This window comes from Podarcis cretensis (genome assembly GCF_951804945.1).
Source record: "Podarcis cretensis genome assembly, chromosome: 14".
Lineage (NCBI taxonomy): Eukaryota > Metazoa > Chordata > Lepidosauria > Squamata > Lacertidae > Podarcis > Podarcis cretensis.
In genome coordinates, this window is record NC_137183.1 from 53,290,416 (window position 1) to 53,313,846 (window position 23,431).

Genomic DNA, 23,431 nt, shown 5'->3' on the forward strand with positions numbered 1-23,431 from the left:
GGGGGTCTTTTATATCTTTAGAATAAGACTGAAGTTCCAGAAAAATAACTGAGTGCAAACTTGGAAATGGCCACACACTTTGACAAGTTAGGAGGGGCCAAACTAGGTATTTTAAATGTGTGATTGCATTTAGCAAATTTAGGCACTCCCTCTAAATAACAGCTGTGGGGAGATAAATATGTGCATGGTGTATAGGAATGGGAGGTTAACCCTCCCCCACAACTGCAGACTCAATTATAATCATCCACCCCCCCCCCAAAAAAAAGTTATTGGTGCAACTGGAAGTTTTATTCATAGAATCATAGAATCAAAGAATTTGGAAGGGACCCCAAGGGTCATCTAGTCCAAGCCCCTGTAATGCAGGAAACTAAGCTAAAGCATCTATGACAGATGACCAACCTCTGCTTAAAAACCTCCAAGGAAGGAGAGTCCACTACCTCCTGAGGAAGACCGTTCCACTGTTGAACAGCTCTTAATGTCAGAATATGTTTCCTGATGTTTAGTTGGAATCTCCTTTCTTGTAACTTGAAGCAAATAAGAGCTTGAGCAAATAAAGAGCTTCAGGGTGTCGTTTCCAATGTGGACAGCACTTGAGGTGTGGGGGGAGGGGGATGAAACTAAGCAGCAGAACCCACTTGATAAAGCTGCCACTCCACTTCTGGACATACCAGGACTGCATGAGTTGGGAGACCCTGGGGCTTCCCAGTCTGTGGAAGATAAGAGATACCCAGGGCCCAGACTGTTCTGACAGAGTGGAAGAGTTTGGAGGAGGAGGTGACTCGTAATGCCTTCCAGGGAGAAACAATGCCATAAGAGACAAGAGGAGACTCCCTTGCCCCAGAGATTAGTGCCTTTCTTCAGTCTAGGAATTCTTGCAGGTAGAGGGACTCTCACGAGTAATCAAGTCTTCTCTGACTGCATAAAAGCTTGTTGGGTAGATGGATAACCTTGTTGTAACAACTTCACAGCTCCTGCAGTCTTGGAACTCTTGTTACTACTCTTGAACTCCTGAAACTTGGCCTTTGTCCTCATTTATTCTTGTCACTCATTTGCCTTGTAAGAGCACCTGGATTAGCTGCTGCTCTTGCCTAGCTACTGTGTTTGTACTGTTAAACAGGTATACTAAAAGTTTAGTACTTTACTTTTACAGAAATCACCTCTTAGGTGGGAGACAGGACACAGGGATTGTAATGTAGAGATGTCCTGTAGAGACATCTTGGCAAGGCAAGGGGCAGAAGAATGGGACAAGGCTGTGGAATTGGAGACTGGGGTGGAGTCCAGTGGTTGATATGTATGTTGGGGAGGGATCAAGCAGGTTACTGAGCTGAGGTCCTGCCTCATTATTATTAGACATCCCAAGAGGTGAGAAGGAGCTGCCTGACCTGTCTTTGGCATTGCCTCCCATCCTAGAAATGCACCCCAGCTCCAGGGAGGTGCCTGAGGATGAGTCAGACAGTGAACTAGCCTGGAAAAAGAGGTGGGCCAAATGACTTATTGCTGAGAGGACACTGGGCCATAGGCAAAATCAGATGTTGTGAAGCAATATTACTGGAATAAAGCATGACATACAGCTGACCAGATATTAGTTGGTGCCTTCTTTGAGCCCTCTGCTAGGTATGGTCCATGGAAGGTAGGAAAAATGTCTCCTTTGATGTGCCCCTTCCCCAGGGGCAGAGCACAGTATTCTAATAAAGTCTGTTCAACATTTTTTTTTACTCTTTACTGTATTTGAAGTTCTGACCTTAAATATAGTTGTGTTTATACCCTCTGGTATAATACGTGGTGCTAGGCTGTTCTGCTTCTTGCATTCACAAGAATTAAATGCAGTTCATTAAACTCTCTTTAGAAAGTTAGAAAAGTAAGCTTGGATGAAATGATTATCACAGCAGGACATGTCTCAGGATAAATGAAGAATTTTGATAGCAGCTTTGAACAAAAACATCCTGTAGAACAGCAAGATTAATGTGCCTTTCAACATTGTCTTTAACCAGACGGTCTTAAAATTACTTTTTTTTTGTGAAGAAAAAAATCCGCTTTGGGGTTTGAATGAGAGAGTTTTTAATAGTGTGCAAGTGTTGGATATAGTTTTGAAACTATCATCAACCTGTGGATCAAAATTGCTAACAAGATTTCATGATAGGAAAGCACAAGCAGGAGCTGGAAAATCAGTCATAAAAAGGCTCTTCTTAGCAGGGAGAAAATATCAAAGAGCATTTTTTTATTCATTTTATGCCCTTTTGCAGTTGTTTTACACATCAATAGGAAAAGAATCTAGCCAACATTATGTATGATCTCTTACCAACCCAGCCATAATTACTATGTCAGTCCTTCCGTTCCAAATCTACAACCAACCAACTTTTAAAATTAAACCTATTTCAAGTCTTATTTAGTGTAAGGCTTGTTCAGGAATGCACTTCTAAACACACTTTATTTTTCTACAATTTATATGAAACATGCAAAACTTAAATTGGTTGGTTGTATTCAACTAGGTTCTGCTTGGAGTAGACCCATTGAAATTAATAGAAGTAAGTAAGTAACTTCATTCTGTTAGGAAGTGAGTACCTTTGCTTGAACATCAGGAAACCTTAGCAACTTATGAGTGTGTTCTTATACACACTTATTAAGAAGTAAGCCCTGTTGAATGGAGGCATACAACTTACTTCAGTCTCGGGGCTGAATGTGTTGGAATACATAGCCTGCTAAACGGCAGTTCCCTGTGGTGGATGGTAAACAACTCCAGTAGCTTTAGGTAATATCAGATGAACTTTGGATTCAGTGCCATTTAATTTAAACAGCAAATCTGAATAGTGTTTAACCTAGTTCAACTGCCATGCCCACCTCATGGAAATTATTGTGTTGGGTCATATATTTAGACTTGGACACTTAGACTATCATCTTCCCCAGCTCTTGCTGCACAGTCTTATGTAGTCTTTTGTGCAACTAATCTCTCATTGTGTGCAGATAATAAATTTATTGTGGTAAAACTTTTAATAAAATTGCATTTATATTAAACATTTGAAATTATAAATACAAATCACATCTTTGCATTTCAAAAGAAAACAATGCATGATAAAAAACCTTGAATAAGATATTACTTTGTAACTGCTTTATATATTAACATTTTCATCATATGTGAGTGCTGAGTATAAACAATGAAGTTTAAAAGGATTGTTATATCCTGCTTAACTTGGGCCTTGATATTTGCAGACAATACTGTTACAAAACCATAGCAGAAACAGTTTAATTACATTACCAGGCCTGGATTTTAGTTCACAGCTTAAATTTAAAATAATTAAATTGAGAGGGTGAACCAAGTGTCAGGGACCCAGTCAGCAAAACATCACATGGAGTTAAATCTTTATCAGCAGAAACAAGGCTGGCTCAGGTGTACCAGGCCTAGTGAGCCCAGCAACACTTCTCTGTACATCTTGTCCCTATGAGGCAGTTATGGAGGCTGAAGTTCCCTGCCTTCCCACTGCTGCCTAAATCTCTCTCCACCCCCTCACCCCCCGCAGGTCCTTCCCAAGCAATCTGAGACTACGCTGATGTGCTTGTGTTTGCTCCTCCCTCTTCATACCTCTTCTGGTCCTAGGAGACCCGGAGGAAGGGGAGCTTGCTGCAGCAGAAGCAGGAGACACCCCCCTTAAAACATCTCTACCATTTGGCCTCCCTTCTTTCCTGCTTCTGCCTTTGCCTCTGATTCTGATTTTGGACTTCCCTCCACCACAAACTTTCCCTGCTCCCAGTGACCTCTTCGGTTTCTGACACATCTTCCTCCCAACCTTCTCCCTCTCTGTTGCTTCTGAGATCAATTCCACATCTATTTAAATTTGAGTGTGAGGCAGCACACTCATACAGACTTCGTGAAAAAGGCAATAACAGCAGGCAGCTATGCCCTACTATGGCTTTTTAAAGTTTTATGCAGGGGGTGGGGAGCTGGAATGGGAAGATGAGAGGGAAGGTAACATATTGGTTTTGTAAGTTACTTGGGCATGTAAGGAAATCCTGGCATACATTTATTACCAAGTTCTATCACTGTATTTTCCCTTCATTGTTTTTTGTGTAGGATTCAAATATCTTGTACAGCGATACGGTATGCTCTCATTCTGTGAAGCATTGTTTTTTAAAATATATATGAAAAAAGTTAAGGATTAAGGATGAGTGGCAGAATAATGATATAACTTCAGTATAGATATCCATTCCTCTAAGATCCTAACTCTCTCTCTCTCTCTCTCTCTCTCTCTCTCTCTCTCTCTCTCTGTGTGTGTGTGTGTCTCTCTATTTTTTAATCCTCCAACCCCCCCCCCCCTATTATCTTTTCAACATTTTGGCCACTGATGAAGATTTTTCAGAAATTAATTTACAGTATCTTGATTTAATTTTCAGTACAAAGAAAGATACAGGCTTATATTGAGATAAGTGGGCAGTGAGAGATTCATAAATACATACATACCTAGAAGAAAGGAATAAGAAAAGCTTACTAGTCTGAGAAAGGATGGAATAGGATATGAAAAAAAGAAACAGCTATTATCTTTAATTATCAGAGCAGGAGGTGAGTGGTGAAATGTTATAAAGCAGTATTATTATTATTCTCTCTATTCTTGGGCAGATACATGTAAGTGATACAGAATCTAAAGCTCCATCAAAAATAATCAATAACATCAAAAAACCAACAACATTCAAAATACAGGCGTATCTAGGTGGGAGGGTCTGAATATTATTTCCATCATTTATTTATATGCTGAATAAAAGTTTGCCGAGCATTAATTTTTTTAAAAAAAAATTGCCCCAATATTTTGCATTATCAGTAAAGAACATGCATGTCTGTATCAGGCCTCTTTGTTAATTCTATTCAAATATTTCCAACCTTTAGCTGTAAGCATTTGTGCTGCAGCTAATAGTTGTTGGACCAGAATTTTAAAGCAATAGTCTTCATTCAGTCCAACCCAGACACCCAGCAAAGCCAACAAGAGCGTGGAGGTCAGGGGCACCCGTCCCATTTCCCCACCTGAGATGAAACAAGAAGGTGTCCTCCTCACCTAAGTCTTGCTTACGGGGGTCGTGTGGCTGCAATGGTTTATGGCAATATCTTGTGATATCTCATGCAAGTTCTGCAAGATCTCACTGGAAGAAGCCACCGCCATGCAACCTCAGTTGCTTTAGCCTGCCTCATGGGCAGGCTGGCACTGCTGGAAATACAGTGGTACCTCAGGTTACAGACGCTTCAGGTTACAGACTCCACTAACCCAGAAATAGTACCTCAGGTTAAGAACTTTGCTTCTGTTTGAGAACAGAAATTGCACGGTGGTGGCATGGTGGCAGCAGGAGGCCCCATTAGCTAAAGTGGTGCTTCAGGTTAAGAACAGTTTCAGGTTTAGAACGGACCTCCAGAACGAATTAAGTTCTTAACCCGAGGTACCACTGTACTTACTGTTTTGTGATTAAATTAATTTCAACAAAAATCATTTCTCAAAACTCGGCCGGTACTAAATAGGTACACTGCTGTTGGAAACCGCCCAGAGTGTTGGGGCAACCCAGTCAGATGGGCGGGATACGAATAATAAAAAATTTGTTATTGTTATTAGTGGAAGTAGTGATGGTCACCAACTTGGATGGCTTTAAAAGAGGATTAGATGAATTCATGGAGGATAAGGCTAACAATGGCTTTTAACCAGGATGACTTTGCTCCATCTGCATGATCAAAGGCAGTAATGCTTCTGAATACCAACTGCTGGAAACCGCAGAAGGGAGAGTGCCATTGACATTGAATCCTGCAGGTGTCTGTGAGCCACTATGAGAACAGGAAGCTAGATTAGATGGGCCTGATCCTGCATACCCTTCTTATGTTCTTATTTGCATAGAAGTTAGATTATTAGAGTAGCAATATGTACATATATGTGATGTGTATTGAAACACCTATGATGGTAAGATTAAATAAAGAATTTGGATAGGCATTTTCTGTCTCTTCTCTTTGGTTGGTGTGAAATTCTAGGAGGTACCTGAACCCTTTCTAGAAAAATCAGAACCGTAAGCGCTTGATTTGTAGTCTGTCTTGAAAAAGAACATAAAGCAATTTCACAACCTCGTCCCCTCATTTTGACTTTATTTTTCTATCCTATTTCAGATGATGTTGCACCCTATTTCAAGACAGAGCCAGGCTTGCCCCAGACTCACCTAGAAGGGAACCGCCTCGTGCTTACATGTTTGGCAGAAGGTAGCTGGCCTTTGGAATTCAAATGGCTGCACAATGGCAGGGAAACCACGGCCTTCACCAACGAGTACACGTAAGTGGCTTTTAGAATAGCAATCTATAGATTATATTTTTCAGCTTTGTAATGAGGAAAGATTTTTATTTTTGTATCATTGCATCACAAAAGAACAAAATGGGTAAACATACAATACAGTTAAAACTTAAGACAGTAGAACTATCTTATGGGCTGCCTTTATGATATCTCATAGAATCATAGAATTGTACAGCTCAAAGGGATCCCGAGGGTCATCTAGTACAGCCCCCTGCAATGCAGTTCCTTTGTTCTAATACATTGTACATACCCTCTAACATTTATCTGACGAAAACAGGGACGTCCCATTCCATAATGATAATTTTACTATTTATACCCTACACATCTTGCCCCAGCCATTCTGGGCAGCTTCCAACATATATAAAACATTAAATATTAAAAAAAACCCCTTCCCTATACAGAAATGCCTTTAGATGGCTTGGGAGTCGGATACCTCCATACCCTCCAACATTTCTCCAATGAAAATAGGGACATCCTAAGGAAAATGGGACATTCCAGGATCAAATCAGAAACTGGGACGGCTGCTCAAAATTAGGGACGTCCCTGGAAAATAGGGACACTTGGAGGGTCTGCATTATAGACATTTTTTTATCAAAATAGATATTGTTATGAAAACCTATATTGACAGATTACAAATGTTTAAACAACTAAATGCTTGGCAAACAAAAGGTCATTTGTCATTTTACCACTGCCTCCTTCAAGTAGGCAGGGACCACCCCCTCTCGAAGCAGGTATTAATCACCTCCCTGGCCCAGCCAGCTGTCCCATCCCTGCAAGTTTTTATCAGCCAAAAAGGGCAAAGGTCCAGAGTGCAAGTGGCTGCCCTGACTGATCCAAGCACCATGTCTGCATTCTCAAGCCTTACTAACAGAAACTCATCCAACAGGACTAGGCAGTGCTCTGGACACCTTTCGAGGTTCATCTGGTTTAATAGTGGAGTCAAGGTCTCAGTGGTTGCAAGTGAAGAATTGGATGCTGGGCTAGATGAGCCTTTGGTCTGATTCAGCTGAAGGGCTCCTCTTATGTTGTCAGTGTGATTCACTGTGGGGTTCAGGGATGGGTGGGGTAATCTACATGTAGTGATTTGTTCAATGGCAAACTGCTTGCATTTGAACTTTCTACCAAACATAGTCTGAAGGAGATATGCATTTTGCCATATCACTTAATGTCTGAACTGTATGAGCTTGGTATCTGTGTGGAAACTGTTTGCTGAGAGGTGGCATTGCATAGTGGCTACACGTATCACCTGTGAGCTAAAATGTCTCTGCTTCAAGCCATGAATTCAACAAGTGGTATTAGATAAGTTTTGCTGTCTCAGGTCAGCCCCATACCTGCCGTATAAAATTGTCAAAGCCTATGTTTGTGTAGGAGAGAGGAAGAAATGTCATGCCTCTGTCTTAGCTTGCATAAGAGTGACTCACTGGGCAGAACAAGCATCTCTGGCCCTTCAGCCCTTAGCCCATGCAAAATAAACCTCCATTGCCAACCAGCTGCTGATGGCTGTGATGTGCTTGGAACACTCAGAATGCAGGATTGTTATGTATGGAACGGCAATTTAAATTATTATTTAGGGCAACAACGTCTACTGGCTTGATTAATCACAGAAGTAAGCATGTCTGTGATTTTGATATTGGGTTGATCAATGGGGGTGCTTTACTGCAGTCAGCAGCCAAAAAACTGAACAGAAATACACAACTCTGATGGGACACCAACAATATTTGGGAGTTGTAAAAGAAAGCAGTACAGAAAGGTGGGCTAGGAAAGAGGATAGGAAATAGAACAGGCCTTAGTATGACAATTGTTATACATCCAGCATCTTGCATTACTTAATATTATATTATAATTCTGTAATACAAAAACCAAGTAGTGTATTGTTACATATTGCTACTGAAGGGACATATAGAAGACCTTTCCTTTTAAGTGCTGCCCGCTGCACTTATATATTATACTTTGTTTTTTAAAAATTCCTTAGGTTGCCATGAAAACCATATTTATTTTATTTAGGGTTTGATTAACTTGTTTTGAATACTTGAAGCATTTGTCTTCTACAGAATGTGCATGGAAAGCTAATCAAAATTTACTATAAAGTTTGAATAAATATATTGCTATGAATATTTCAGCTCTATTATTTATTTCTAATTGCTTTCCAAAAACCAAAATACACTCTGGATGTTTTTGTATTTATATGCAGGGAATTGCATTTATTCATTAAGATGAAATCATTGCAGAAAAAAAGTATATTTTCTTTTGGTTGAATAACATTGGGCTATATTTGGCCTTAGTCTCATCACGTCAACAAGCTGCATGTTCAAATCCCCCCATATTGCGCACCCCAGATCTTGGTATTTTGTTGAATGGCAAATATTAAGGGCTCTAGAAAAAGATGAAATATCAGTGGGAAAAGGGGGCATCCCCGTCTGGTTACCCTCTGCATGGGGAGGGGGGGGGGAACCTGACAATTTGCCATTTGCCTGTATCCTGGACATGGGTGTTATGTACATGGTTTTCACCCAGTGCACATGTTCTTGGTGTATACCACAGAGCCAGTGCCCTAGGATAAAGAAAAAGAGCCACTGCACCAAATCAAATTCGTTTTCAGCAAGGAGAACAAGTCTAATGGCAATGTGCTAGTACTGTTGAGTGCTACTAGATCAATTACAAGATGGAGCTTATCTACCCTTTGATGGTGTCATATAAATCCAACCTGGTTTGGGTGGATTAGGATGCTCATCACTTCCTGAAGCCTGTCCACTAGAACTGCTACAAGGATTTTGCTGTCAGTGTTGATTAGTGAGATTTAACTCACAGAGTTTGGGTGTTTGCCAGGTTTTGGAATTACAGAATTTGGAATTTGTGTTACTTACAGAGAAGGATGGGAAAGTGAGGATCTTTCCGAAGCTTCCTAGTAAACCGAATGCAGTTTGGGGGTTAATAAGTCAAGATGACACTTGGATCACTCCACAAAAAAATCTGTCTGGGCCTGGCACCTTAACAATACTCATTTGCTTCATTATTCTGTTTATTTCCTCTCTTCTCAGGGGTGCTGCAAAGAATGCCCCCTTGATCTGCACCTAACTGTGTGAGTTCTAACTGGGTCATGAATTTGAATATTTCTGTTTCTTTAGTCATAGCATTCCTTTGATATAGGGCAGAGTGCAAGTTAGAAAATCGTTGCATAAGCACTTTTCATAGCTGAAATGTTATTTGTTGCATTTATATCCCATCTTATTCTCCAGGGAGCTCAAGGTGGCAAACATGGTTCTCCCCCTCCTCATTTAATTCCCACAGCAACCCTGATTAGGCTGAGAAGTAGTGACTGGCCAGTGACTGGCCAAGTGGGGGTTCAAACCTAGGGTTCACAGGTCTTAGTCTGACACTCTAAATATTTGGAAAGTTTGCTGCAAGCATTGAAAAGGCAGGACTGAGGAAGGAATGTGAAGCATTGTCTGCATCTTCCCTCCCCTCTATTCTAAGGGGAGCAGCTTGCAGCATGAAGATCAGGAAGAAAGTAAAAGATACCTTGTGCCTTTAGTAGCTGTGTGACTGGCACAAATTAAACTGGGTAAGCCTGTATATTTTAATGGAAATATAATTATGGGGAAAGGGGAAAGCTTCACCTGATGATAGTCTGTCTGTCAAAAATCTTAAATGTGGCTCCTGATTTGCTCTTGGGCCCTATACCTCAGCAGAGCAGTTTTTAACACTGAATGCAGAGGATGAACATTTTATAAACTAAAAAGTTCATTTGGCTGAACTATTTCAGTTTCTAAATTAACTTTGCAGGACTGGAAATTACTAAGCATGGCTTGTAGTTTCTCTTTTTTAAAAAATGCCAACTGATTGTCAAAAGTAGGGATGGTGGGAAAGTTCATTAAAAGCCAGCTGAAGAGCTAGCTCCTTCAAAGCTTGCATGCTTGTGCAGAGCTCATGAGCAGTCTTCAATACCAATCTTATGATAAACTTTTCACCCCAAACTTCTTACTCCCCACTGTTCTCGATCTCTGTGCTTAAACTCATAACTCTGATTGGCACTCTGCCATTGTTTTTGTGCATTGGAACTGTCTGTGCACTCTGTCTTTTATATTTAGGTGATGACCCTGTGCCCTCCATTGGCATTATGCAACAGACATACACAAGGCCCCCTTTTTTAAAAAAAGGCAGATTCTCTCTACTCCTGTCAGCAATCAACAACATGCATTGCCCAAAGCAGAAAAGCTAGGAAATAAACAGTCTTTTATTTCTTATGGGAAGGTGATGTCATGCGTTTATTTGATTTACAGCAATGCACACTCTTTTCTTCCATTACCCCCATCCTTTACCCATTCAGAGACTTAATCTTATGCTGAATTAGAAATGTTTTGTATTAGTCAGAATGTTCAACATCTTCTTCAGAAAATATTCACTTACGAATTAAATACACTTTGCTTTTAGGCAGCAGGTATTTTTTCAAGGAAAGCCAAGGATAATTAAATGCTTATTTTTCACATTTTTACCTCAACAATATATTTTGTTTTATTTTGTAAATAAAATGAGACGGTGGCCAGATGATTCTAAATGTGCCTTGGCTTTCTTTCCCAGTACATCATGGTAAGGTAAACTAAAAATTAAATTCAGTTGAAAAGTCTTATAGTGCTGGTCATGTAGCTTTGTTTAGACTCTTGTTTGTCTTCCAAATACAGTATTTCTTTGAAATACTAATTACTAAATTAGTATTTTACTAAAATACAAATTTTATTTTAGTAAATTTAGTAAAAATTATTAGTATTTTTAAATTATAGTAAAACACACACACACGCATTTCAGAGGATTGGACTAGATGACCCTTGGGGTCCCTTCCAACTCTGCAGTTCTGATTCTATTTTATTGTAAATTAAAATGTTGTCTGGAGAACTCAGACAGATATAAAGGTAAAGGTAAAGGTACCCCTGCCCGTACGGGCCAGTCTTGACAGACTCTGGGGTTGTGCGCCCATCTCACTTAAGAGGCCAGGGGCCAGCGCTGTCCGGAGACACTTCTGGGTCACGTGGCCAGCGTGACATCGCTGCTCTGGCCAGAGCCAGAGCCAGAGCCAGAGCCGCACACGGAAACGCCGTTTACCTTCCCGCTGGTAAGCGGTCCCTATTTATCTACTTGCACCCGGAGGTGCTTTCGAACTGCTAGGTTGGCAGGCGCTGGGACCGAGCAGCGGGAGCGCACCCCGCCGCAGGGATTCGAACCGCCGACCTTTCGAACGGCAAGCCCTAGGCGCTGAGGCTTTAACCCACAGCGCCACCTGCGTCCCCAGACAGATATAACAACAGTTAAAAGATTAAGGATGGATGTGGTTGGTACTTTAGGTAATCCTGTCAAAGAGGAAAAGGCTAAGGTAGGGGGGGAAATAATGTTATTTGTTTAGGTGTCTGTCCCCTGCAGGCAAAGAAAGGCTCCTGTGGTGAAATGGCTGGCTGAGGCAAAGAGGACTGGAGGGAGGAATGTAAATAATATGTAGAATTTCAAATGGGGGGACCAAAAGGCAAAACAAAACTATTTATTTTGTGGAGGGGACATTAACAACATTAAAACAAATGCATATAATATTACAGAATATGCAATACAGAAACAATCTTAAAAAGCACGCCATTCTTCTCTATGCCATTCTTGTCTGCCCTGGGAGGAGATGGTTTATGTTAGAGTTGACATCAGTCATTGCATTTTCAGGCTTGCAGCTCAATGTTTTGGGCTCAGCAGACTAAAGCTTGACAGCAGAGCCTAGTTCACTGCCAATATACCTGCTATAGGCTGAACCTGTACTGCTAAAGTGAACTAAGAATTGGCACAAACCAAGCTAGCATGACAAGAACCAAGAGCGGTATGATCACAGGCAAGCAGCAAGCCCCAAGCAAACTCTTGGGCTGGGGTGTTGTTTCAGTTTTTGTTGTGTATGCGTGTCAGTGAGGGGTGTTGTTGTTGTTGGGGTTTTTTGGAGTTTTCTTTCAGATCTTGTGATATATGTGGAAATTGTTCCATTTGCTTCTGTATTTTTGATGTTTTATTTATTGTTTATGACTACTTTTGTTATGTTGCAGTTACACATTTTTTGTGTGGTAAGCCACCTTTAGCATGGTTTGAACTGTGGAAAGGTGGTTTACAAATATAATTATGTATATATGGACCAGCTGACATAAGTCAGTTTCATATGTTCATTTTAAAAATAAATAAATGTTTTAATCCATATTGGAGGTGCCACTGAAAACTATACATGTACTTTTTCGTACAGCATGTTGTAGAATCATGCAAAAAAAAAAAAAAAAGGGAAAAAAGAATTGAGGACTGATAAATCATGGACAGAGTGAGTGAAGATCTACATCAGGAACAAGGGAGGCAAATAAAGAGCTACATTGGGATCTGTTGCCCCTGTGGATCCTGCTGCCTGGGGCTCAAACTGTTTTTGAGAACAGATATCAAAGTCCAAGTACATGTTTTAATTGTGATATCCCTTTCTGTCTTACAGGTACGTTATCCCATCCTTGCAAAGATCTGATGCTGGTTTTTATCAGTGTGTTGTGAGGAACAGAATGGGGGCACTTCTGCAAAGAAAATCAGAAGTTCAAGTGGCATGTATGTATGATTGGCATTTATTTCAAAAATTTCCTAATTTTTGCTCCTTTTTGCAGATTACAATGTCATAGTCATTTTCCTGACCATTAGCTCAGGCCAGTTCTGTTGTCTCAGAAAGGAATAAAGTTGTCCCCATTTCATCTCACAGAGCATGCTTAGTATGAGGTGAGTGCTTAAAGGTAAAGGTAAAGGTACCCCTGCCCGTACGGGCCAGTCTTGACAGACTCTGGGGTTGTGCGCCCATCTCACTTAAGAGGCCAGGGGCCAGCGCTGTCTGGAGACACTTCCGGGTCACGTGGCCAGCGTGACATCGCTGCTCTGGCGAGCCAGAGCCGCACACGGAAACGCCGTTTACCTTCCCGCTGGTAAGCGGTCCCTATTTATCTACTTGCACCCGGAGGTGCTTTCGAACTGCTAGGTTGGCAGGCGCTGGGACCGAGCAGCGGGAGCGCACCCCGCCGCAGGGATTCGAACCGCCGACCTTTCGATCGGCAAGTCCTAGGCGCTGAGGCTTTAACCCACAGCGCCACCTGCGTCCCTGAGGTGAGTGCTTACCTGGACATTAATTCCATCTTCCAAATATATCAGTTGACAATGCAGACAGTTGTTATGCCTATAGTTTGGCAAGCTAAAGACCACCAAGGATAAGCCGCCCTTTAATGTGAAGAGGTTAGGAAGCTGCTAAAAATGCACATACAAAGCACCCAAAAGAGAGGTCAGGTTTAAATTCAGCGGAAATTAAATTCAACTGGAAATTAATGGGTTGGTTGACAGTCAACTACTCCAGTAAGACTGCGTGAGCCAACTCATTCAGGGCTGACACATCCAAACCTCTGATTGTAGAAACTGCCAAGCTTGACCTCTGATTAAATACTTGACTTTTACTTGGGAATAAATGTTGATTTTCTCAATTATAGATGCCAAGACATGTGCCTTGTAAAATGAGTCTGATCTCATAATCAGCCAGTGCTTTGGGGGTTTTTATAGCCAATATTCTCTCCAAACTTAAAAAAGTTTCCATCTGAACTCTGAAAAACATGACTGTAGATATAAATTAGTGTACATATTCTAAACTCTGATTCAGTTAGAATCATAGAATCATAGAGTTGGAAGAGACCACAAGGGCCATCGAGTCCAACCCCCTGCCAAGCAGGAAACACCATCAGAGCACTCCTGACATATGGTTGTCAAGCCTCTGCTTAAAGACCTCCAAAGAAGGAGACTCCACCACACTCCTTGGCAGCAAATTCCACTGTCGAACAGCTCTTACTGTCAGGAAGTTCTTCCTAATGTTTAGGTGGAATCTTCTTTCTTGTAGTTTGGATCCATTGCTCTGTGTCCACTTCTCTGGAGCAGCAGAAAACAACCTTTCTCCCTCCTCTATGTGACATCCTTTTATATATTTGAACATGGCTATCATATCACCCCTTAACCTCCTCTTCTCCAGGCTAAACATGCCCAGCTCCCTTAGCTGTTCCTCATAAGGCATCGTTTCCAGGCCTTTGACCATTTTGGTTGCCCTCCTCTGGACACATTCCAGTTTGTCAGTGTCCTTCTTGAACTGTGGTGCCCAGAACTGGACACAGTACTCCAGGTGAGCAGAATACAGTGGCACTATTATTTCCCTTGATCTAGATGCTATATTCCTATTGATGCAGCCCAGAATTGCATTGGCTTTTTTAGCTGCCGCGTCACACTGTTGGCTCATGTCAAGTTTGTGGTCAACCAAGACTCCTAGATCCTTTCCACATGTACTGCTCTCAAGCCAGGTGTCACCCATCTTGTATTTGTGCCTCTCATTTTTTTTGCCCAAGTGCAATACTTTACATTTCTCCCTGTTAAAATTCATCTTGTTTGTTTTGGCCCAGTTCTCTAATCTATCAAGGTCGTTTTGAAGTGTGATCCTGTCCTCTGGGGTGTTAGCCACCCCTCCCAGTTTGGTGTCATCTGCAAATTTGATCAGGATGCCCTTGAGTCCATCATCCAAGTCGTTGATAAAGATGTTGAATAAGACCGGGCCCAAGACAGAACCCTGTGGCACCCCACTAGTCACTCTTCTCCAGGATGAAGAGGAACCATTGATGAGACCCTTTGGGTTCGGTCAGTCAGCCAGTTACAAATCCACTGAGTGGTAGCATAGTCAAGTCCGCATTTTACCAGCTCCTTTACAAGAATATCATGGGGCACCTTGTCAAATGCCTTGCTGAGATCAAGGTAGGCTACATCCACTCCGTTCCCTTCATCTACCAGGCTTGTAATTCTGTCAAAAAATGAGTTCAGGTTAGTCTGACATGACTTATTTTTCAGAAATCCATGCTAACTATTGGTGATCACAGCATTCCTTTCTAGGTGCTCACAGACTGTTCGCTTAATGATCTGCTCCAGAATCTTCCCTGGTACAGTGGTGCCCCGCAAGACGAACGCCTTGCAAGACGGAAAACCCGCTAGACGAAAGGGTTTTCCGTTTTGGAGGCGCTTCGCAAAACAAATTTCCCTATGGGCTTGCTTCGCAAGACGAAAATGTCTTGCGAGTTCCTGCGGGGTTTTTTTCCTCCCCCCCCCTTTCTAAGCCGCTAAGCCGGTTATCAGCTGATCCGCTAAGCTGCTAAGCCGCTAAAAGCTGCTAAAAGCCGCTAAGCCGCTAATAGCGCTAATCCGCTAAGCCTTCAATGGGCTTGCTTCGCAAGACGAAAAAACCGCTAGACGAAGAGAATCGCGGAACAGATTCTTTTCGTCTTGCGAGGCACCACTGTATTGATGTCAGACTGACTGGGCGGTAATTATTTGGGTCCTCTCTTTCCCCCTTTTTGAAAATAGGGACAACATTTGCCCTCCTCCAGTTTGCCGGGACTTCGCCTGTTCTCCAGGAATTCTCAAAGATGACTGCCAGTGGTTCTGAGATCACATCTGCCAGTTCTTTTAATACTCTTGGATGCAGTTCATCTGGCCCTGGAGACTTGAATACATCTAAACTAGCCAAGTATTCTTGTACTATCTCCTTAGTTATTCTGGGCTGTGTTTCCTCTGCTGAATCATTTGCTCTAAATTCTTGTTAGATTTCCTTTAAGATTTTCTAGCAAAAAACCCTATATCAGTATTTCTATTTCACCTTTCTGCTCATTCAAGGGGCATTCAAGGTGACTCGCAAAGTAAATTGTCTTCCCTTCCTCCACTGGTTTTTCTCCATTTCATTTTCCCACCTAAGCATGACTAGGCAGGGCTGTTTAGGCCAGCCTTTTTGGTTGATTAGGCCAAAAACATTTATATCTACTTCTGCTGAAAAGCTCATTAGCTAGATAAGCCAACTTTTCAGAGAGCAGTTGCTGAAGGCTGTACTGGGTAGTTGGGGTTTATACTGTTCAAGGCTCAGATTATTTTGCAGATGGAGGGCATTTGCAAGATAATCTTCATCTTCTGAATTATTTCAGTCCAACCAGTGTTGGAGCTGTCCCCCGCCCTCTCCTGCCTTGTTTCTTTATAACTCAGGAACAAACTTCACACTATGGAGACTAGCAGGATCTTAGCTTAAAATCAGGCCAAACTGGTTGGACTGGAGCAGGGGTATTAAACTCCCTTTCCCTGTGTTGTTTCCTTAATCTAAACTATTCCTCTCAGTCACCTGAAGGTGAGAAGGGAGGCCTTACCTTGACACACACACCCATTGAACCTCAGAACCCCAGGTGGATGAGGGAGTTTGGCCTCAAAGGAGGCCCCAGTCTCACCCTCTGAACCACAAAGTCCAAGAAGTGAGTCTCGGGGCTGACCCATAACCTGAAAGGTGACTACAGGGCATCACTAGGCTAAACCAAACTTTCTTTTCCCACACCTAAACTGCCCAAAGTGACCAAATCTAAATGAACAACCTATTTAAACAACACAGCAAACCAACAAACACTCTGTCCTGCTATTGAGTATGAAGTAGGTAAATTTTCCCAATCTGCATTTTTGCAATCCAAAATGAGGATTGCGGGGAAAATCCTACATGGCCCCCCTAGTGGTGACCCTGAAGCAATAGGGTGACAGGGAGGGAGAGTGAAAGCTGCTGCAAACTCAGAGGTTGGAGGGAAAGCAGATTGTCCCTTATATAGGGTCCAAGCCCTGTCCCCCCAGACCACCTTAGGAATGCACCCATTGGTGCCAAGGATTTTCCCACTGTGCCTCGCTTGCAAAGGTGCCCAGCCTTCTAGGCACCATCTAAGCCTTTTGACTGAAGGTTCTTCTTTCTATATTGGAGAACTTTGAAACTGGATTTATTTTTTTTAAAAAAACTTAATTTGTATCAGTAAGTTAGTAAATTTAGAAATTATATCCCAAGCAGGGCTGTCTTTGGCAGATGCGGCGCCGGGGTGCAAATATCCTCCCAGCGCCCCCAAATTACCACCGATAGTGGGTGGCGAGCTGTGCCCTGCCGCAGAAGCTTGGGAGGGAAGCTGTGTGCCGGCCAGCCATATGGTTGGTGGGGTGCAGCTTCCATCCTAAGCCTTTGTGGGGATCGCTCTCCTCCCGCGGAGGCTTGGGAAGGAAGCTGCATGCCTGCCAGCCATATGGTTGGCGGGGCGCAGCTGGCGGGCATGCAGGGAAAGGGGAGGCCGCTGGCAAAGCAGCACAGCTCCCCCACTTGCTGGGGCGCCCCTGAGAGGCCGAGGCCCTGGCACAATGAACCACTAACCCCTATGGGAAAGATGGCTCTGGTCCCAAGATCTAGTATTACTGGCGGAGAATATGGAGAGTGCTTCCCATGGAATTGAGGCATCTTCAGTTAACTTCTTCTGTTAGTGGAAAATTTTATCCACCAGTTCCATATCATCATCTGCCTGTGGAGAAGACAAGTAGAAATATCACAAGTAAGATGAAGTTTCACTGTTTGTTTATACTCTACACGTCTCTGTCTGAGACTTTGATTATTGTTCCTCGGGGCACTTAACTGGAAGGTCAGCAACAGTGGCTGTCATTTGATAAATGGCAGGAAGATGAAGTGGGTGAATGGAATTCTTTATTAGACATGACCATTTACAAGGAAGTGATTAAATGGAGAAGATAGGTATCATGAGGGAAAATGTGCTGAATTTATTTTTCCTGCAGTTTAATATTAGCATCAAGAATAATAATGTATAATGCTGTATGAATTGGTCAAGCAGCCACCCACTCTTGTAGCTAGTCATTATTTAATTCCTGTTCTGCAGATATCATGTAACACAGACTGGTTAAAAACGCTAATGGGACTGTAAAATATTTAAGGTTTAACCAATACAGTGGTGCCCCGCAAGACGAATGCCTCGCAAGACGGAAAACTCGCTAGACTAAAGAGTTTTCCGTTTTGGAGGTGCTTTGCAAAACGAATTTCCTATGGGCTTGCTTCACAAGATGAAAATGTCTTGCGAGTTCCTGCGGGGTTTTTTTCCTCCCCCCCTTTTTCTAAGCCACTTATCAGCTGATCCGCTAAGCCGCTAAAAGCCGCTAAAAGCCGCTAAACCGCTAATAGCGCTAATCCGCTAAGCCGTCAATGGGCTTGCTTCGCAAGACGAAAAACCGCTAGACGAAGAGACTCGCGGAACGGATTCTTTTCGTCTTGCGAGGCACCACTGTATTGGATTTGTGCAGAAACTAATAGTGGGGCTATCTTAGCCATATTTGTTTATTCTTTATTTATTTATATACAATTATATAGAATTTCTGTCCCACCCTTCTATCGCTGGGGGCCTTACAACCACGCTACATGTTCTAAGACAACTTGAGTGAAGTGTCAGATTGCCCAATTCTTCCCCACCTCCATTCTGAAGTGTGAATGTTAATCTCACTTAAGCATTACATAGTATGTACATAATGTAATTTAACATAATGTAGCATATTATATAAAGCAGTAACACCCACATAAATACTTTGAGCATTACAGCTACATGTTGCATGCTCATTTTGTTAGAAAAGCACTTTTGGAATCATACCGTTTTCGCCCGAATATAAGCCGCACCTGAATATAAGCTACACCTTTAAAATTGGAGGGGTGGGGAGAAAAAAATGAAAAAAATATCCGAATATAAGCCACTCAATTCCTCACTGCTCCTGGCTGCATTCCGAGGGTGGGGGGGAGCTATGCTGTGTTGCTGGCGGCCTTTCCCTTTCCTCGCTCTCTCCCTTCCCAGCTTTGGGGGAGAGGATGGAGAATTATTTGTGGGGCAGGTGCCACTTTGCCCCGCTCCTGGCGCTGTTTGCCCCATGCTACTGGCTGCATACCGTAAGGTCACGAATATAAGGCATACTTTATCTTTTCACAGTCAGAATTTGGGAGGAAAGTGAGGCTTATAATCAGGCCAACACAGTACAGTGGTACCTCGGGTTACAGATGCTTCAGGTTACAGACACTTCAGGTTACAGACTCTGCTAACCCAGAAATAGTACCTTGGGTTAAGAACTTTGCTTCAAGATGACAACAGAAATCACACGGTAGCGGCGTGATGGCAGCAGGAGGCCCCATTAACTAAAGTGGTACCTCAGGTTAAGAACAGTTTCAGGTTAAGAACGGACCTCCAGAACAAATTGAGTTCTTAACCTGAGGTACCACTGTATATCATCCTAGAATATAATTATTCTCATAGGGTATGATAGAGGAAACCAGTTTCCAGTGTAGGCACTAGTTGTGCTAAATCCTCTGATAAGGGAATTGACAGAGAAAACTCGCATTACACCAGGACTGGAGAGACACTGCCGCTGTTCCAAGCAAATCCCTGCCATATCCAGTGTGTGCTCAGTGTGGAGGGGAGGGAAAAACTGCACACAGCAAAAAATATAAAGACAGGAGGAAAATGGCAGCTCTCCTGGCAATACCGCCACAGCCCACCAGCCAGTCACTGTACTGGGAGGGACATCCACAGGCCACCCACACAGAAAGAGTCAATGAATATATAATGGAGATGCTCTCTCCCCAGTACACCTCCTGCACCACAGCAGGCAAAGCACCAAAGGACACCACTGTGCACCCACACCAGCAGCCCCAGTGGGACAGCCAGAAATGACCCAGGCTTCCCTCCAGGCATTTAAACATAAGAACATAATAATAGTCTTGCTGGATCTGGCCAGTGGCCCTCCTAGTCCAACATCCTGTTCTCACAGTGGCCAACCAGATGCTTGTGGGAAACGTGCAAGTGGGACTCAAGCTGAGGAGTGTCCCCCCCCCTCCTGTGGCTTCCAGCAACTGGTAATCTGTTTTTCCTCAAAAACAGTGAGTTCCCAAAGGCCTGTTCATGGAAGGACGGCAAGGGGGGAAGCCAGTCTGACTTCTCTAGGGAGGGAATTCCAAAGCCTAGTAGGACTGAGAGCAGGATGGGTTCATTCAGACAGCCCGGACCTAAGCCATATGGGGCTTTGTAAGTCATAGCCAGGGACATAGGTGGTGCTGTGGGTTAAACCACAGAGCCTAGGACTTGCCGATCAGAAGATCGGAGGTTCGAATCCCCACGATGGGGTGAGCTCCCATCGCTCGGTCCCTGCTCCTGCCAACCTAGCAGTTTGAAAGCACGTCAAAGTGCAAGTAGATAAATAGGGAAGGTAAATGGGGAAGGTAAATGGGGTTTCCGCGCGCTGTTCTGGTTCTCCAGAAGCGGCTTAGTCATGCTGGCCACATGACCCGGAAGCTGTACACCGGCTCCCTTGGCCAATAAAGCGAGATGATCGCCGCAACCCCAGAGTCGGCCACAACTGGACCTAATGATCAGGGGTCCCTTTACCTTTACCTAAGTCATGGCCAGCACTTTGAATTGTGCCTGGAAACAGACTGGTGACTAGTGGAGAAGTTGTCATGTGTTCCCTATAACTGACCCCGGCCAACAATGGCTCTTTGAACCAGCTGAAGTTTCTGAGCACTTTTCAATGGCAGCCCCATCTAGAGTGTGTTATAGTAATCCAAACAGGATGCAATTAAGGTGTGTGTCACCATGCTTCTAGCTTGCAATGAATTACATTTGAAGTATTTTTCTATACATGTCAAAGTTTAAATTCATAACATTCTTGGAAAAACATCAACAACATTCTTAGGCAACCTTTATGGTGCAGACCATCATTATACCCCTGAAATAATTAGCTGAGTTGTAAATTAATGCAGACAGAGACACATAAGAATTGCTAAACAATTCTTAATTAGAAAATGTCTGAATTGTGAAAGCTAAACTGATCATTTAACAACAGGGTTAATTAGGACTACTTGCATGGTTCAATACTTCTTTTTAAGTAGGTAATCTGATTACAATAGTAAACAAAAGATGCAGACTTTGCGAACTATATGCAGTTAATTATTTTAATCCTAGAAAAATCACACCGGTAATTAAAGCCTCTTCGGAGTAAGACCCTCCTCTTGGGAAGGGAGGGAGTTTATGGGAAGGAAGGGAATTGATGGGAGTCAGATGAGGTTGGGGTGTGGTTCCAAAAGCTCCACTCAAAAACTCCTAGGTTGGAAGAGCCGCTAGAACAATGTCTGTGTACCTGCTCAGTGCCCGTCTTCAGATCTCCTGTCTATGTTGTACCTACCCATGGACTGCTCTATCCTTGCCTCTTGCCTGACCCTTTGTTGTGCACTCCATTTGCTTGGATTGTTGATGGATACTGCTTTGGCTGCTGCTGGCAAGCCCCCTGTTTACTTAGAAGCTCAGTGGTAACAGGACATATGAGCCAAGCTGGCAATTAAGTTCTTTCTCTCAATTTCCCCATTTTCAGGTGGATGTCTGCTGGGGAAAAAGAGAGAGAGAGAATACTTGTGGAATATTTCCACCCCCTTGTTCAGCTGGACACTGACGTCCAGCTATGAGGGGCTTTCAGTGGTTCCCTCATTGTGAGAAGTGAAGTTGCAGGGAACCTGGCAGAGAGCCTTCTCAGTAGTTGTGCCCATCCTGTGGAACACCCTACCATCAGATGTTAAAAAATTAAACAATGAAATGACTTTTCATAGAAAGCTGCCCTGTTTCAGGGTGTGTGTGGGGGGGAGTTTGATGTTTCATTTTGTCCCTTTATATTTTGTTGGAAGTTTCCCAGAGTGTCTGGGGTAACTCAGTCAAATGGGCAGGATATTATTATTATTATTATTATTATTATTATTATTATTATTAGCTCTGGATCCATTCCAGTCCAGCTTCCGCGCTGGTCATGGGACCGAGACGGCTCTGGTTGCCCTAACAGATGATCTTCGTAGACAGCTGGATCGAGGCGGGTCGGGGCTGCTGATTCTTCTAGATCTGTCAGCAGCTTTCGACATGGTCGATCACGAACTTCTGGACCACCGCCTTGCCGACGTGGAGATCCAGGGCACAGTCCTTCAATGGCTGCGCTCGTTTCTCTCTGGTCGGGGACAGAGGGTGGCGCTTGGGGGTGAATTGTCATCGCGCCACTCCTTGGTGTGTGGAGTACCTCAGGGTGTGATACTCTCCCCGATGCTTTTTAACATCTTAATGCGCCCCCTCGCCCAGCTTGTCCGGAGTTTTGGGCTGGGTTGCCATCAGTATACCGATGACACCCAACTCTATCTGTTGATGGATGGCCATCCTGACTCGGCCCCAGACACACTGACCAGATGCTTGGAAGCTGTGGCTGGATGGTTACGTGGGAGCCGGTTGAAGCTAAATCCTTCGAAGACAGAGGTCCTGTGGCTGGGACGGGACAATATGGGATTGGGGGGGCAACTCTCATCTCTTGCTGGGGCGCAATTAGTGCAAGCACCGTCCGTTAACAGTTTGGGTGTAATCTTCGAAACCTCCCTTTCCATGGAGGCGCAGATTGCAGCTATAACAAAGGCGGCATTTTTCCATCTCCACCAAGCTAAGCAGTTGGCTCCTTACCTCTCTCGCCCTGACCTAGCCACTGTGATCCACGTGACGGTCACCTCCAGACTGGATTATTGTAACTCGCTCTACGTGGGGCTGCCCTTGAGACTGACCCAGAAACTCCAGCGGGTGCAGAATGCTCCAGCGAGTCTCCTTACGGGGTCTTCGCTGCGAGATCACATTCACCTGGTGCTATACCAGCTGCACTGGCTCCCGATGGAGTACAGGATCAGGTTTAAGGTGCTGGTTTTAACCTTTAAAGCCCTATACGGCCTAGGACCCTCGTACCTACGGGACCGCCTCTCCTGGTATGCCCCACAGAGAAACTTACGGTCTTCAAATAAAAACATCTTGAAGGTCCCAGGCCACAGAGAAATTAGGCTGGCCTCAACTAGACCCAGGGCTTTTTCGGCTGTGGCTCCGACCTGGTGGAACACTCTGTCAGAAGAGACTAGGGCCCTGCGGGACTTGACATCTTTCCACAGGGCCTGCAAGACAGAGCTGTTCCGCCAGGCCTTTGGCCAGGGCACAGCCTGACTCCCTCCCTTGGCAATCTTCGTGGAGCTCTGGCCCAATGGTGGCCAGTGGCTTGAATTTAATTAATTTTATAATGAATGATTTTAGAGTGTTGTTTGTGCTGTACATTTGTACTGTTTTATTGTTGTTAGCCTCCCTGAGCCCGGCTTCGGCTGGGGAGGGCGGGATATAAATAAAATTTATTATTAAATT

The 23,431-nt window shown here is 43.5% G+C and overlaps 1 protein-coding gene across 8 annotated transcripts in view; it reads left to right on the forward strand.

The window, feature by feature from the left end:
- SDK1 (sidekick cell adhesion molecule 1) overlaps positions 1 to 23,431 on the forward strand; it is a 659,529-nt gene that overhangs the window by 182,334 nt on the left and 453,764 nt on the right. For all 8 annotated transcript variants that reach the window (XM_079953648.1, XM_079953647.1, XM_079953646.1 and 5 more), the window contains 2 exons: positions 6,125 to 6,284; positions 12,793 to 12,899. In XM_079953648.1, the coding sequence (XP_079809774.1) occupies positions 6,125 to 6,284; positions 12,793 to 12,899 (267 nt within the window). The remainder of the gene's footprint in view (positions 1 to 6,124; positions 6,285 to 12,792; positions 12,900 to 23,431) is intronic.